At 53.6% G+C, this 13423-nt stretch overlaps 5 protein-coding genes across 5 annotated transcripts; 1 reads left to right on the top strand and 4 right to left on the bottom strand.

Moving 5' to 3' along the window:
• Nucleotides 1-1264: 1264 nt before the first annotated feature.
• PHACADRAFT_257399 (uncharacterized protein) lies at nucleotides 1265-1751 on the bottom strand. The gene has a single exon (XM_007396558.1). The coding sequence runs from the start codon at nucleotides 1547-1549 to the stop codon at nucleotides 1385-1387; it is 165 nt and encodes a 54-aa protein (XP_007396620.1). The 5' UTR covers nucleotides 1550-1751; the 3' UTR covers nucleotides 1265-1384.
• A 2803-nt stretch (nucleotides 1752-4554) lies between these two features.
• Nucleotides 4555-5255, top strand: PHACADRAFT_257401 (uncharacterized protein). The gene is made up of 2 exons (XM_007396559.1): nucleotides 4555-4754; nucleotides 4804-5255. Exons 1-2 carry the CDS (start codon nucleotides 4682-4684, stop codon nucleotides 5193-5195), a joined length of 465 nt encoding a protein of 154 aa, XP_007396621.1. The 5' UTR covers nucleotides 4555-4681; the 3' UTR covers nucleotides 5196-5255.
• A 5049-nt stretch (nucleotides 5256-10304) lies between these two features.
• On the bottom strand, nucleotides 10305-10642 carry PHACADRAFT_257407 (uncharacterized protein; the record flags this gene model as incomplete). Its single annotated transcript, XM_007396560.1, has 1 exon — nucleotides 10305-10642. A coding segment is annotated over exon 1 (221 nt), but the record flags the coding sequence as incomplete, so codon positions are not given.
• A 45-nt stretch (nucleotides 10643-10687) lies between these two features.
• On the bottom strand, nucleotides 10688-11588 carry PHACADRAFT_257408 (uncharacterized protein). The gene has a single exon (XM_007396561.1). The coding sequence runs from the start codon at nucleotides 11510-11512 to the stop codon at nucleotides 10700-10702; it is 813 nt and encodes a 270-aa protein (XP_007396623.1). The 5' UTR covers nucleotides 11513-11588; the 3' UTR covers nucleotides 10688-10699.
• A 50-nt stretch (nucleotides 11589-11638) lies between these two features.
• On the bottom strand, nucleotides 11639-12772 carry PHACADRAFT_29210 (uncharacterized protein; the record flags this gene model as incomplete). Its single annotated transcript, XM_007396466.1, has 3 exons — nucleotides 11639-12075; nucleotides 12138-12313; nucleotides 12453-12772. The coding sequence occupies 3 exons, from the start codon at nucleotides 12770-12772 to the stop codon at nucleotides 11639-11641; spliced, it is 933 nt and encodes a 310-aa protein (XP_007396528.1).
• Between the last annotated feature and the right edge of the window lie 651 nt (nucleotides 12773-13423).

The following is a 13423-nucleotide window of genomic DNA, read 5'->3' on the forward strand; positions in this document are numbered from 1 at the left end:
TCCTGATGGCATGGCTAAGACACTGATGTGGCTAAAACACCAGAGCAGATGAACCATACTCAAGTGGAATCAATAGCAAATATTTAATGTTCCAATGTCTTAGCCACACTAGTGTCTTAGCCACGTCAGTGTCTTAGCCATGCCATCAGGATATACATTTGTACAATAAGCAGAATCAATAGCAAATATTTAATGACTCAATGTCTTAGCCACACTGGTGTCTTAGCCACATCAATGTCTTAGCCATGCCATTAGAATGTATGGCAGGCGCAGTGGCCACCAGGGTGATCTGCCCGACAGGCGCTGGTCACCTGCCCGCACATCCCGCCGGTGACTTCAGCCCCTGTGCCATACACCGTCAGTATACCGTGTACTTGTAGCTTCCTAATTAAGTAATTAATCTCGTTTGGGCCTGCTTTGTGGTGTGCCCTCGCCGAGCCCGACCTGCGGTCAGCCCTTGATGCGTGCACAGCGCCGTAGTGCGCTCGCTCAGTGTTGCGCTTGCGCGCCGCAGGTGATTGAGGCACCGCAAGGCAAGTAAGTGCGCGAAAATAGGCAAAATAGGACAAAATTGGGTGAAATCGGGCATTTTAGAGAAGATAGCGGCTGCATAAAAACCAAAATGAATTATTTCGAGTATTTACACAAGCTTGACTAGTATGGGAGCGGCAAGGGCGACGGCGGCAGTCCCGATCTGTACAATGACAACATATAAATACGGTTATAATAAACCCGTAAAACTTCAAGCCTCCTCTGCCCCTCGCCGTCCTCAAACGCCTTTTGTAGAACCAAGCGAGCTGATTCAGTTCGGCAGCCCAGACACGGGAACTTATTAAGTTACATCGGACTAGCCACCCAGAAGCGCCCAAAAGCGGCTAATAAGGCTCCAACCGTTTTGTTTGTTTACTGTGTATAAACGTTTATTACTGTTTACCGTTTCCGTGTGTGTAAATGAAGTCATGTAAACTTGGTGTAAACGTTTATACACAGTAAACATACAGTTTCCTCTTGTTGTTTGTAAAAGGTCTTAGTGTTGTACATTCATAGTCTTGCTAACAGACTTGACCTTTATTGGGCTGAAGAGTGCATCGCACCGCCTGTGCATCGTCCTCGGGCGGCCTCTTTGAACCCCCAAGTCCGGCGCACTGTATCAAGCGCCTATGCCCTGAGGCTTACTGGGAGTAATGGTAGTCATGATCCTAACTTGTATTGAGCACAGTCTGAAGGCGAGCATTATAAATATAATATAATGTGTATTTATTGACTGCTCCTCTACATATAGTCTACTGTGGGCACTGGCAGCCTGCCTGCGAGAGTGCGGTATGCAGGAATGTCGTGAGCCCATACTTCATTCAAGAGGAACAATATTAATATTAGTTCAACCTCATTGAGCGATGACAGTACCACATGCAATACTAAGGCAGATTGACTCTAAAAAAGGGCTATCAAAGGTCCTCACCCATGCGGCAGTCTTCTCTAGGCCAGCTCTCGAAGTCCTAGCACGAGAGTATGTCATGTCACCCCCGAAGTGCCAGGCTAACACTTGCATAGGTTATCGGCCCACTTCTCAACGACGAGGTCAATGATAGGACATGCCAACCTTCTAAAGGCGGAACCGCAAGCTTACAAGCCCCACAGATACCTTCGTAGGTTTTACCCTCGCAGTACAGTGCTGCCTGGCAATACCGCTCCCGCAGCTTGTGATTGCCAGTGTTTGTCCTCCCGCAACCTCCACTGGCTGATCGAGACTATTTGTGTGCCCGCAATCTGCGTACTATGCGTAGGGGACACCAGCAGGCCATAGGGATGACCATAGCACGATGCTTGAGGTACGGAGTGTTCAGATGCTGCCTGATGGCCGGTCTGTGCTCGGGATGTGATGCACGCATTGCTCCTTCCCTGTACGCATGAGTAGGTGCACTATCTATACACGTCCGAGTCGGGCCTAGTGTTTGGGACATCAATATTGTAAGTAGGAAGCTGCGGCCTCGCTTTTCTCTCGCGCATCAAGCAAGCGCCTTGCGTTGCTCAAGCACTGACATTTGTACCTCTCTTTTCAGGCTCAAGTAGAGCAGTAGGCTCACACAGGTTTCTCAGAGGCTAATCTGGCGCAATCCACTAGAGTGGGTTAGATCCCTGTAATAACTGTTTGTTTACTGTTTATAAACTGTTTATAAACGTTTACAACCGTTTACTGTGTGTTTACAAAAAAAGTTTACACATAAACTAAACAGTTGGAGCCTTAGCGGCTAAGACACGCTGAATAAATTTCCGAAAAGCCCAAAAAATGGCACAAGCGGGAATCAAACCCGCAGCCCGAAAGTAACCACAGCGCACTACACCACTAAGGCATAAGACCTTGCAAATATCAGGTTGGAATTGCCCTATAGTACCACTTTTCTACCTTAAAGTCTCAGCTGTAATATTATAGCCAATTATCAGGTATTAAAGCATTGGAATGTAATTGTACAAAGGTATATAGAGTATACGCCCGGGTGCCGCTTGGCCCTGGTCACCTCGCTGGTGACCCCTGTCGCCAGCGACTGAGGTCACCACCTGCGTACACGGCCCGTTGCTAGGGGTCGCGCCCGAAGCGGTAATGCGCCCAGGTGACCACCGGAGTTGTCCGAGCCTGCGCGATCGCGATCGATGCCCGCCCACCTTGCGCGCCCGAAGCGTCAGTCGGCGCGCGCTCGCTCCATCCCAATGTAATATTCGCTTGCCCATTATGGCGTGCGCTTCGCTACGAAATCTATGTATGTTAATATTCAGCCGATTTTTCAAGTGTCCCGATCCACGGTCAGAGCATAGCAGCCTTGCAAGTGGGCGGGGAGCACTCGCTCCAGACAACGTTCACGTCGTTATGACTTTCGAATGAGTGCACAGGAGTGCGAAGCGCACGCTTCGTGGCAGAGTATCCATCAGCTGCGAGATGTGCGAGATAGTGCGTGGGAACGCCATGGGCGAAAAGGTTCAGATGCAGGTGGCTGGATGTCTTGGGTACATGCGCGAATGCTTTGTCAAACTGTACCGGCGCAGAGAGAAAAGGGTGTCGTGGGATATTCAGCTCGAGTGTCTCGAGGCGAGCAAGCGAGCGTAGTGCAGTGGGGGCGCTACCATCTATGACAGAGCTTGTTAATATAAAAGATCGGACTGGCAAGTACGAGCCTGCCGCGGCCGAGATAGCGACGGAGGCAGTCTGAGCGCGCGACGAGATCGCGGAAGACCGTGTAGTCGTGCCACGTCGGGCTGCACCTGTAGGGCGTAACGAGGGAGTCGCATTGGGCTGTGTGATTCACGACGACTCGCCGCAGAAGGTGCTCGGACGCGTAGGGCATCCAGGCGCGGCAGACGAGGCTTGCCTGATACAGGTGCGCGGCGTCGAGCTGGTCGATGGTGGGCCTGAAGAAGACTTAGCTCTGCCCATATCAGAAAATTTTTCACGCCCCAGGAGTGCAGTCGTGTTCTAACGGTGTCTGCAGCGTGCAGCTCGACGGGGAAGCTGGTGGTTGGGATCCGTGTACTTCTTGTTGGACCCCTGAGAACTGTGACCCCAGGCACTGCTGACCGTTTGACACGGATACAGTACTAACATATATGCTAACCCTCGCCGCCTTTTTCTTCCTCCGGTCAGAAAATTTTCATGGTAGTTATAAAATACACCATGAGGCCCATCATCTGGTATAATCGACCCGCGTCGCACCACTTATCGTTGTGACACTATGATTTGTCAAACAGAGCGATCGCACCTCGGCATGCGGCGCAGTCATGTGATCGACGCGACTTTCTCAGGGTGGCCCGCGTTTCCTGGGAAATTCGTCGTGGTTGTTGGCCGCGACTCTGGCTGCTTCCTGTCCAGAGACGCTGTGCATGCCACGTCAATCCCCGGAAATGCGCCATAATCCTTGTACGCGGTGATATGTATCCTTCCTGCTGATGTAATAGCCCGCTGAACTGCACCCCAGCATTTGGACGACCTACGCCCAGGCATGATCAGCACGTCGGTGGCACAGCAATGCCTGGACCTGTTGAGCGACTCTCGCAGGAACTAATAGACAAGATACTCGACGAGCTCAGCACCGACAGGCAAGCTCTGAAGAGCTGCTCGCTGACATGCCGACGCTGGCTTTCGCGGAGCTCGGGGCAGCTCTTCGCATCCTATACGATCGCAGGGCCGAATAGTGCTGTGCTCGCGATGCAGTCAACGCAGCGCATCCTGTCGAACATCGTTACTCTCACGCTGTACCGCCCATCCCCCGATCACTTTAACAGCTGCTGGTTGAGAACCTGCCGCTGCTGCGCGAGCTCATTACTCGCAATATTGGGGCCCCGTCGACTTGCCCGGGGAGTCATCTTTCTCGATGCCGCGATTGAAGGCCGCGGGACGGACTATTGGCCTCGTATATCTCCGCTATGTCCCAGTGTCCATAGTGGACTCGCTGCTGCGGCTGTTCGAGTCTGTGGGCACGCTCCGTCTTGGAACCCCCTTTCACCGCTGCGCCATGCTACCCTGCCACGCACAACATGTCGTCAAGAACCTTGAGATGAGAGACGTTGACCTGAAAACCCTACGTCACGTCTCCATGATACTGGACCATACGGCACTTGAGGGCCCTACGACGCGGCCACTGCAGTTCCAAGTTCTGATGAGGATGATCTTCAGTCTGTCCTAACCGATTTCATGCAATCGGTTGGACAGAATCTCCGGGCATTTTATTACTTGGATGGCGGCAGCGTGCTGGATTCTGGCATATGTAAGTGGTGCCTGACTTCTGCACTTCTGTCCCTGACAGCGATTTCTAGCTCGTCTGCCCATATTGTCTGCATGCACATCTATGACATCTGTAACACTCACGACGAGCGCATTGAGCCTGCACGCCGATCCCGATCGACTGAGACAGACCCTCGTCTTCTTGGCGTCGCTCCCGGCAGCCATCTGCCGCATGAGGCTCGAGCTCAAGTACTACGAATCCTGGACTGGCAAATCGACGCTGGCCCCGACGATGCAGGAGGTCAACTGGGCTGCGATTAGCCGAGCGCTCGAGGCGTATGCGAACCTCGCCGCCCTGGAGATTGGGGTTCAATGCTTTTATTGTGCGCCAAACTGTACATCTCTTGCGGATGATGTCTCTGTACAAGCTGCCGTGCTCGAGAGGTTCCCTGCACGGCTGAGAGCTGTTGCCATTTTCATCTGAGATATCGTTGGATTTTATCGCTGTACCGATACTCTCATGCGATAAATATCTCATGGATCGCGATGTATGCTTCGTTGCAACACTTATACGGAGTTAGCTGTAGAAGATTATGCCAAAGAAATGCACTAGGAGACAGATAGCATTCAGTCTGAAAGCTGCGGTCCCTGGATGCGGTTGTAGTGGTGTGCGAACGACTACACCTTCCAGAATCTCCAGATGTGGCACGCAGTGCCGTCACGTGATCTAGCGCGAGCTGCTCTTAACGCGAATTAAACGCACGGCCGCTGCGACGCCGAACGCGAATTCAACCCTCCACGATCCCCAGGCCCCGTTGCCATTGCGCCACACGACGCTTCTTTCGCGCTACTCCGCAGGTGACCTCGTAACTCGTTGTCGAACACCAGCTCAGCGCGTTTACGCCGGATAAGCTAGGGCCTGCGCTTCCACCTGGTACGTGACACGTTGCTCGCTTTTCCGGCCAACGTTTCAACAGCTAAAGTAGTCCTTCCCTGGTCAGAAGCAAGTGTACCCGATTTCTTTGTCATTGTGCAGCCGAAGATCGTCTTCCTGGCCGCAGCTCTCCAGCTCAAGATTTCTGTCGTGCCCTTGTTCCTCCTATGCACAGGCGAGAAGCTGTCGACTATCACCTAGCCAGAAAGTTATTACGTTCTTCAACCACGCGCAAGTCGCCGCCCTTGAGTTGAGCCCTGGGTGCCTCGCAACCACACGACGAGGAAGTTGCCTTTGCGGTCGGCACGGTCAACTGCGTTTCCCCGGCAGCCAACTCGCTGCCTATCTGCACCTCTGGCAGGCTCGACGTGCCGTTTTCTACCTGCTCTCTGGCGTCTATTCCGTCTTATTCGCCGAGTGTCGCTCCAGTAATGCGCTGCGCCAGCTCGTCGCATGGGCAAATTGAAGATTGAGCATACGGATTGAGGATGGGCTGACCCGCTAGGTGCGCTACTCAAGCCGTGTGTTTGCAGCTTTGTATAATTTATAACCAGATACTCTGCTAAAAATGCAGTGTCCGACTCTCGCCATCAGTTTGTAGCCTGCTGCGACCCTCTGCCCATTTCTTCGGCTCAAGCACTCCGTCTGTCAGACGTTCAACATCGAGATCGACGCGCAACAAGCACGACGATCCTATCGTCTTGATTTGCTCTGGCTTGTACAATGTTCGGTGCAGGTACTCTGGCGGTGCAACAGCGGACGCCGCCGGGACGCGGTATCTCGAATCGTCGATTGGCGGCGAACGATGCCTCTCGAAGTCCTGGTGAACTGAAGCTCTGAGAACGCGTCGCCGCGAATATCCGTGTACGTCTGGTTGGCGTTTGTCAGACAGCCTCAGGTGCGTGCGCGTCCCGAACCCGCAGCGTATCAATGGCATCACTGACAAGACGATGAGTCTAGGCTGCTTTACCTCGTATCTCAATGCTATGGCCGAGCGTGTTCCACGCAGCCATCTCAGGATACCGCTGCGCGCATTGGCCTCTTCGGACCCGATCTCTCCACCCCTCGTCTGGCCGCTACGCGGAACACGGTTGCGGAACCTGGCGATGCGAGTGCTCGACGGTACGCACGCAAGTCGCTGCTTTGTCGAAGACGTTGGTGTAAATATTCACTCCCGCAGACAAATCCTTGCTACCGGTGGTTCATACACGTGAGCGCACTGGAGTCCTCCGAGTGTCGTACGGGCGGTCGCGGTCCCAATTGTCACTCGCCCGGTATCTGCGAATTTTTGCCCGTTCCTACACAACCCTTCATCTTCTGGAGCCGCGACCGGTGACATCGGCTGCATGGAGGCTCCGAGCTGTTGTCGCCGACCCGCGGAGCGCCATACTTGGGGGGACTGGACGTGCCCGCTGGCTCCCGTGATGTTGCTATTGCGGAGCAGGTCAAGTCAGTGAATATTTGAAGGTACATCAAAGCTCCTGCCTACGCTACCATTTGACTTATTTGCGTCTCTCTGCAGTGTTGGTAGACAAAAGTGAATAAATAACACCGTTTACTATGATAACCTATGTGTGCCTATATCATTCGTCTGGCGGTCAAGTGGTGCGATAGTACAGCAAGCCAAACTTCAAATATTGTCCTTCGCGGTAGACACAATAAAAATCCAACAAATAAATGAAAGGTAGGTTCGTTCCTTGCAGTCCAGCTCGTCCCTCACGTCTAATAGCGATCCAGCGCCGCATCCACCCTTATACCGATCCTCGTCCTCTGTCCATTCTTCGCGCAGATCCTCGTGCCGACTCCCACACCACCTCTTGCGCCGGCCGCGCCTTTACAACCTATCCCTCGCCATTTCCGAGTACCTTCTGCGCCACCAGCTCGATCAGGGTCTTTTAAGGCGGCTTGCATACGTGCCGACGACGGGCCAGGGTCTGAGTGGCCGTTTCGACGGCGCGAGGAGCCCGTCGCGCGTCGCGCGCTTTGCGCTCTGACATGAAGACGGGAAGTCTGGCGCGGCGTGCGTAGGGTAGAGGAAGGAGCGGCCGTGCAGTAGGACGTCGTGAGCGTGATGGGCGCAGACGACGTTGGCTGCGGCGGTAGAGGTTATGGCGCAGGTTGTCGTGCATCGGCTGCGCGTCCATATAGTACGTCAGTTGCCCCCGGCTCGCCTTGCCAGTCTATAGCTAATAATGCCATCACTTCTCGGCCAGATAAGCTGTACCAAACACATGCACTTGCTTCGTCTCCCTTGTTGTCATGCCGCCGAAGGCCGCCTTCGCCGCCACGGCACTCCAGCTCAAGGCCGCCGTCATGTTCTTGTTCCCGCGCCGCACGGGCACCAAGCTATCAAAATTTGCCCGGCCCGCAAAGCACTACACTCCTCAGCCAAGTAGCTGTCGCTGCTCTTGAGCGCGAGCTCCGGGCACCCGGCCGTACAATAAGGACAATACTTTTACGGTCAACATGATCAGCAGCCCTTTCTCTGCGGCCAACCCACGGCTTACCGCTGCACCTCTAGGTAACTCGACACGTCGTGCCTGTCTTCTTCCTGGAAGTTGTTGATCTGCCCTACGAGCCGACTGTTCCCCCGCTGTGCCCGCGCGTCGCAGAAATGAATTTGAGAGCGAGTATTTGAATCAAGCACGACTTCACTCGTTAGGTGCGCTGTTCGAAGCACATATTCGTAATTTTCGTACGATTTCTAACCAGATGTTCTATCAGGATCGATGTGTTCGGCCCTCGCCATCACTGTGCAACCGACCACAACCCACTACTCACTTCTTCGGCCGAGCTCTCTCTCGACGAAATGTCCATCATCGATATCAACGAGCGGCAAGCATGACGATCCGACCGACGTGTCTCAAGTTTATCTCATCTTGTACAATTCTCAGTGCAAGTCCTCTTGCGATGCAGCAGCGGGCGCAGCAGCCTCGGATCGTTTATTAGCGGTGAACGGTGCCTCCCGGGGAGGCGAGGGTCCGGCCACGGGTCACTGCGGAAACCCGTGCGCGGCTTGGGACGGTGTCGATCTGACAGTCTCGGGTGCAGGTATACCACGAACTCATAGCGCGCTAGATGTATCGCTGACATGACGATGAAACTAGGTTGCTGTACCTCGCACCTCGATAGTACGGCCACGCATGCGTTGTGAAGCTGCCCTGAAGAGCACCATGGGTCTTGGCCTCTTCGCATAGGCCTCTCTGCCTCTCGTCTGGCCACGGCGCGGAACACGATCACGGAACCCAGCAACCCTGCCGCCTGGCAGCACGCGCGCAGGATCGCCGCCCTGTCGAATACGCCGGCCTCGTCGTCCATTCTCGCAGGCAAATCCTTTCTACTATGCATAGTATACGCGGATGCGCTGGAGCTCTTCGGGCGGCGCACAGGCGATCGCTATCGTTCGCTCAGCATCCGCGGACATTGGCTGATTCTCGCGCAGTCCTCTGTTTTTCTCTTGCGCAAAGGCCGACATCCGCTGCACAGAGTCTCCGAGCCAATGTCGCTGATTCTTTCGGCGTCGTACTCGATGCCCGTCATATTATGTGCTCGCTCCGCGTCATGAGCACATCATAATATCGTCCTGGTGCTCACCGGCTCCTACGGTGTTGTCATTGTGGGACCGCATGGAGGCAATCTGGATGAATATTTAATGGTACGTCCCAATGCTGGCCCATGCTTCGATGTTGCTGATTCGTGTTTCCATACAGTACCAGACGGGAATATAATATATAAATTTGATAACTGTGATAACTTGCGCACGTTCACGATGTCCGTCTGCTAGTCAAGTGTATCGATAGCATAGTAAGTACATCTCGAAAAGTCATCCTTCGCTGTAAACATGACGGAAATTAAGTTAAAAGAAGGTAGGTCCGTTCCTTGTAGTCCAGCTCATCCATTCCGTCTAACATCGATCCGGCGCAGCATCCGCCCCCGTACCCACGCTCACGCTCACCTCAAACTTCCCGCAGATCCTCGTGCCGACCCTCACGCTACCTCTTGCGCCTCCGCCACCCATCCATCTCCGTCTCGAAATTCCTTTCCCGTGGCCAACACGATAAGGCTCTTCCAGGGCGGCTCGCGCACACGCCGACGAAAGGCAAGTGCCCGAAGCGGCCGACTCGGCGGTGCGAAGAGCTTGTCGTGTGTGTTACGCGCTCCTGCGCAGCGACGCGAAATCGGGAGCTCTAGTGCAGAATACGCCGACAGAGGAGGGAACAACTGCTCGAGGACGTCACGAGCGTGATGAATGCGGGCAGCCCGGCGGCGGTAGAGGTCGTGGTGCAGGTCGTCGCGCGCTGGCTGCGACTGCGCGGGCACGATGGGATGGTGACGGGATCTGGAGACGGTCGCGGGGATGAAGTGGAGACCTCGCGTTTGCCGACTGATGGGGCACGGGGCTGGCTCGAAGGCTTGGCCAAGATTCATTGGGGAGAGGGAACAGAGATCGACGCGGGGGACAGGACAAACATGTCTGTGGGAGCGTTCGGGAGGGGAGTGTGAGTGTGCAGAGCTGATAATGGATGATGACGTGGTCAGGACGTGCACAGAGGATCCGCAACGCTACGGCTCCGAGTCCTCATTGCCCTTTGACTCGTGTTCAGAGTCTGTGTTCCCAGTGGCCGGCTCTTCGCTGTTCTCCGGCTCGGACTCGGGGTTCGCGTACCCAGGTGGCCAGGAGTCCATCCCCTCCTCGAGCTCTAGAGTTACTCTCCCCTGCGCTTCAAGCAATCGCAGGGATTTAGGAACGACCTTCGTGATTTTCTTGAATAATCTCGGACCAATCGTGATCCGCAAAGAAGGCGAAGAGTTGTCCCGAGTGAATATTGTCGCGAACGAGCGATCGAGAGACGCCAGTGCATGTGCGGTGCCTTCGACTGTGCCGCATGGTGGTCTGTAAAGCACGAGGCTGACTTCTTTGATACGCCAAAGAACATCCTCCGACCCTGGCACGTTCTCCATGGAGATTCCAACGAGTTGTTCGTCAGGATCAGAGACTGCATGAGCAAAATGCCAGAATAATAGGCATGAGTCACAGAAACTTGAGCAGGTATTCAATAAACCTCACCACCAAGCATTAGGAACCATTTTCCCGATTTGAATAGATCAGTAGCTGCAGAGATTTCGAACTTGCATACTGCTGCACCATCAGAGTGATTGTGCCGACTACATAAATGCTGCCCTAGAACTTGAGCAATCTCTACCAGGACATTCTGGTCGTCATGGTGGATCCGCCGTGAACTATGAGAGTGGCCAGGCTGTTGTGAGTAGTGTTGGGGAACGCCAGGTGGCGAAGGGGTAAAATTTGGTTTGCCTCCGAGCATAAGTGAGACGAATATCGGAATTGTATTCGCGGGTACGGTGCAATGATCCAATTTGAAATGTTGCAGGCTTGTCAGAGCAAGATTCGGTGGCCAGTAGAACCGTTCGGTGGCCTGCAAGACCTCTATCCACTCGAGGTAAATGTGTTGGATGTGGGGTTGGGCGCGGATGATACCGAGGAGCTGAGTTACAGATCTGAACTTCATATCACCCAAGTGTAGGTGGGTGAGGTGTTGTAATGGACGAAGAAGGGCAGAGACCGCGGCCTCAATTCGGGGTGGAGCCTCTCGTATCGCAAATATGTCGGGCAGGTAGGAGTCACAGTAATTGCACAGAATATTGCTAGTCTGTCGAAGATGGAGACCCAAAGATGAAAGAGCCAATGCCAGACTCGGAATGGGGAGTTTGTGGTCTTCAGGTTGCGAATATCTGTCGGGATTTATGTGCACCTTGTGTGGAGGATTTGAGATCTTTGCGGTCTTGAGGATGACGCACAAGCGGCGCAATTGAGCCAGAGTTCCAATGTGGAGCTCGCTGAACATCATGGGACGGCAGATGCTCTGCCAAGTGCGATTGACCATGGCAAGCGAGTTCAGGAGTGAGATGCAGGCAATGCTAATCAAGATAGAGTATTTGAGCTGACTTCCATTGTACATTAGACGAGGAATAGCTCACACATCCTCTTCGGCTACAATGATTTCCGCAGCAAATGCAGCGATCATCGCAATGACTTCATCGGGCAGCAACCTAGCGTCGTACGGAAATAGGTATCTCTGCTGCCTTATATCTTCTGCAAAGCGTGCGATGTCAAATGTGAATTTGTCTTGCCCAAAGTTGGCGGTAGTGCGCAAGCGAAGAAATGGCGGAATTAGTGGGTTGCCGCGATTTTTGAGAGTCACATAGACGACCGGGCGTAGCCTTGTCATCTTTGCGTTCAGGAATTTACTGATGTCCAGTGAGTCACCTGTAGTACACACGGGCCGCCAGACACTGTGAGCCCATGTCCTGCACACTAATCTCAATGGAGCCTTACCAACACGGCTACCATTCTTAGTGTAGAATATCCGACCCTCAGAGCGTGAGATCCCACAACCTAGTATATCTCCGGCTGTGAGGGTTGTATAGTCAGCCTACATTTGGATGAGGCACGTCTAAACGCCGTGAGCTCACCTGAGACACCGCCTGAAGTACTTGGCCAGGGAAGGATGAATACACCTGCCACAGACTCTCCGGAATAGCCCGGGTATCCTATACCATCGTCCCAAAGTCGATCCCAAACTCGAAGTGCTGTAGGCGGAGGTGACTTGGACTTTAGAGCTTCATTACTCCCGTTCTCGGCGATCAGGCTGCATTCCTAGAGCTCGTCACTAAGGATCACGATGAAAGCAGCTTGAATACAGACGCTATTGTAACACATAGACTACATAAGCCAGCAGACACTGTCAGTGCAAGTTATAGCTGGGACTTGTTTTGTAATCAGCTCACTTTGATCCATCCGAGTCGCTATGATAGAAGACGAGCGACGTGATGGACACTTCATAATAGTAGAATGGATAGCGCGGGTCAACACAGCGTTCTGCAACATATGCTCTCGATGACTCCGCGCCATAGTAGCTAATGGACACCGTGTCAATTGTGAATCCATCCTGACTTATGACGGAGTCTGGAGCAGCATCGTAGTACGTAACTGTGGACCACTTCTTCGGCAGTTCTCTGCGGAGGTGATAGGGGTCCCTAAGGCTCTTATACATTGCCATGCCATCGAGATAGCTACGCGCATGCGGAAGATCACTGAGCGACGTCATGACGGAGCGTGGTCAGCTAGAGAGGGCCGGAGTCAGGAGAGGGAGAGGGTAGCTTCACCACAACGCTTGAGTATGGCATATCTTATGTAGACGCAGGATGCATGTACAGCCTGCGCACAGGTGCGAGGAAGCTATCGTAGGGAGTTGCGATGCCCTATTAAGGCACACAGACTTCTGACGCACTGCATTGTTCCCGGTGATGTCAGTATCGCCACACTCAAGCGCGACATGTGTGAAATTGCATCAGGGCCCGCGTGCGGAGATGAATAGGTTAATGAATTAGCTGTACACTCCCTTAATAACAGCTGGTCGCTTCAAAGCGCCGTCGCGCACTGCCAACCACTGGATTTCCATGGATGCGGGTGTATTCGGATGAGACCAATGCGTGGCCGCCGTGGTCTGTGGCGAACGTAAGTGCTCACCGCCCCTAGGCAAGGACGGATCAACAGGCTACATACCGATTTCCACATATGCTGCGGCAAGACCAGTGCAGTAGGGTTAGGCGCGAACGCAGCACTGGCATGGCGTCTGTGTGGCTGTGGATGTCATCACTGCCACAGAGAGAGAAGGCAATATCGAGAGCAAGGAAGAAGCGATTATAAACGCTCCGCAGGTGGTAGGCTAAGCTTCGCATCAAGCTGAGAGTCGAGA

This window comes from Phanerochaete carnosa (genome assembly GCF_000300595.1).
Source record: "Phanerochaete carnosa HHB-10118-sp unplaced genomic scaffold PHACAscaffold_6, whole genome shotgun sequence".
Lineage (NCBI taxonomy): Eukaryota > Fungi > Basidiomycota > Agaricomycetes > Polyporales > Phanerochaetaceae > Phanerochaete > Phanerochaete carnosa.

Bases quoted from the DNA above. Each gene is read 5' to 3' on its own strand.
- PHACADRAFT_257399 (XM_007396558.1), bottom strand. From the start codon at position 1,549: ATGCAAGTGTTAGCCTGGCACTTCGGGGGTGACATGACATACTCTCGT.
- PHACADRAFT_257401 (XM_007396559.1), top strand. From the start codon at position 4,682: ATGCAATCGGTTGGACAGAATCTCCGGGCATTTTATTACTTGGATGGC. The intron at 4,755-4,803 runs GTAAGTGGTGCC...AGCGATTTCTAG, and splicing joins CGTGCTGGATTCTGGCATAT to CTCGTCTGCCCATATTGTCT.
- PHACADRAFT_257408 (XM_007396561.1), bottom strand. From the start codon at position 11,512: ATGATGTTCAGCGAGCTCCACATTGGAACTCTGGCTCAATTGCGCCGC.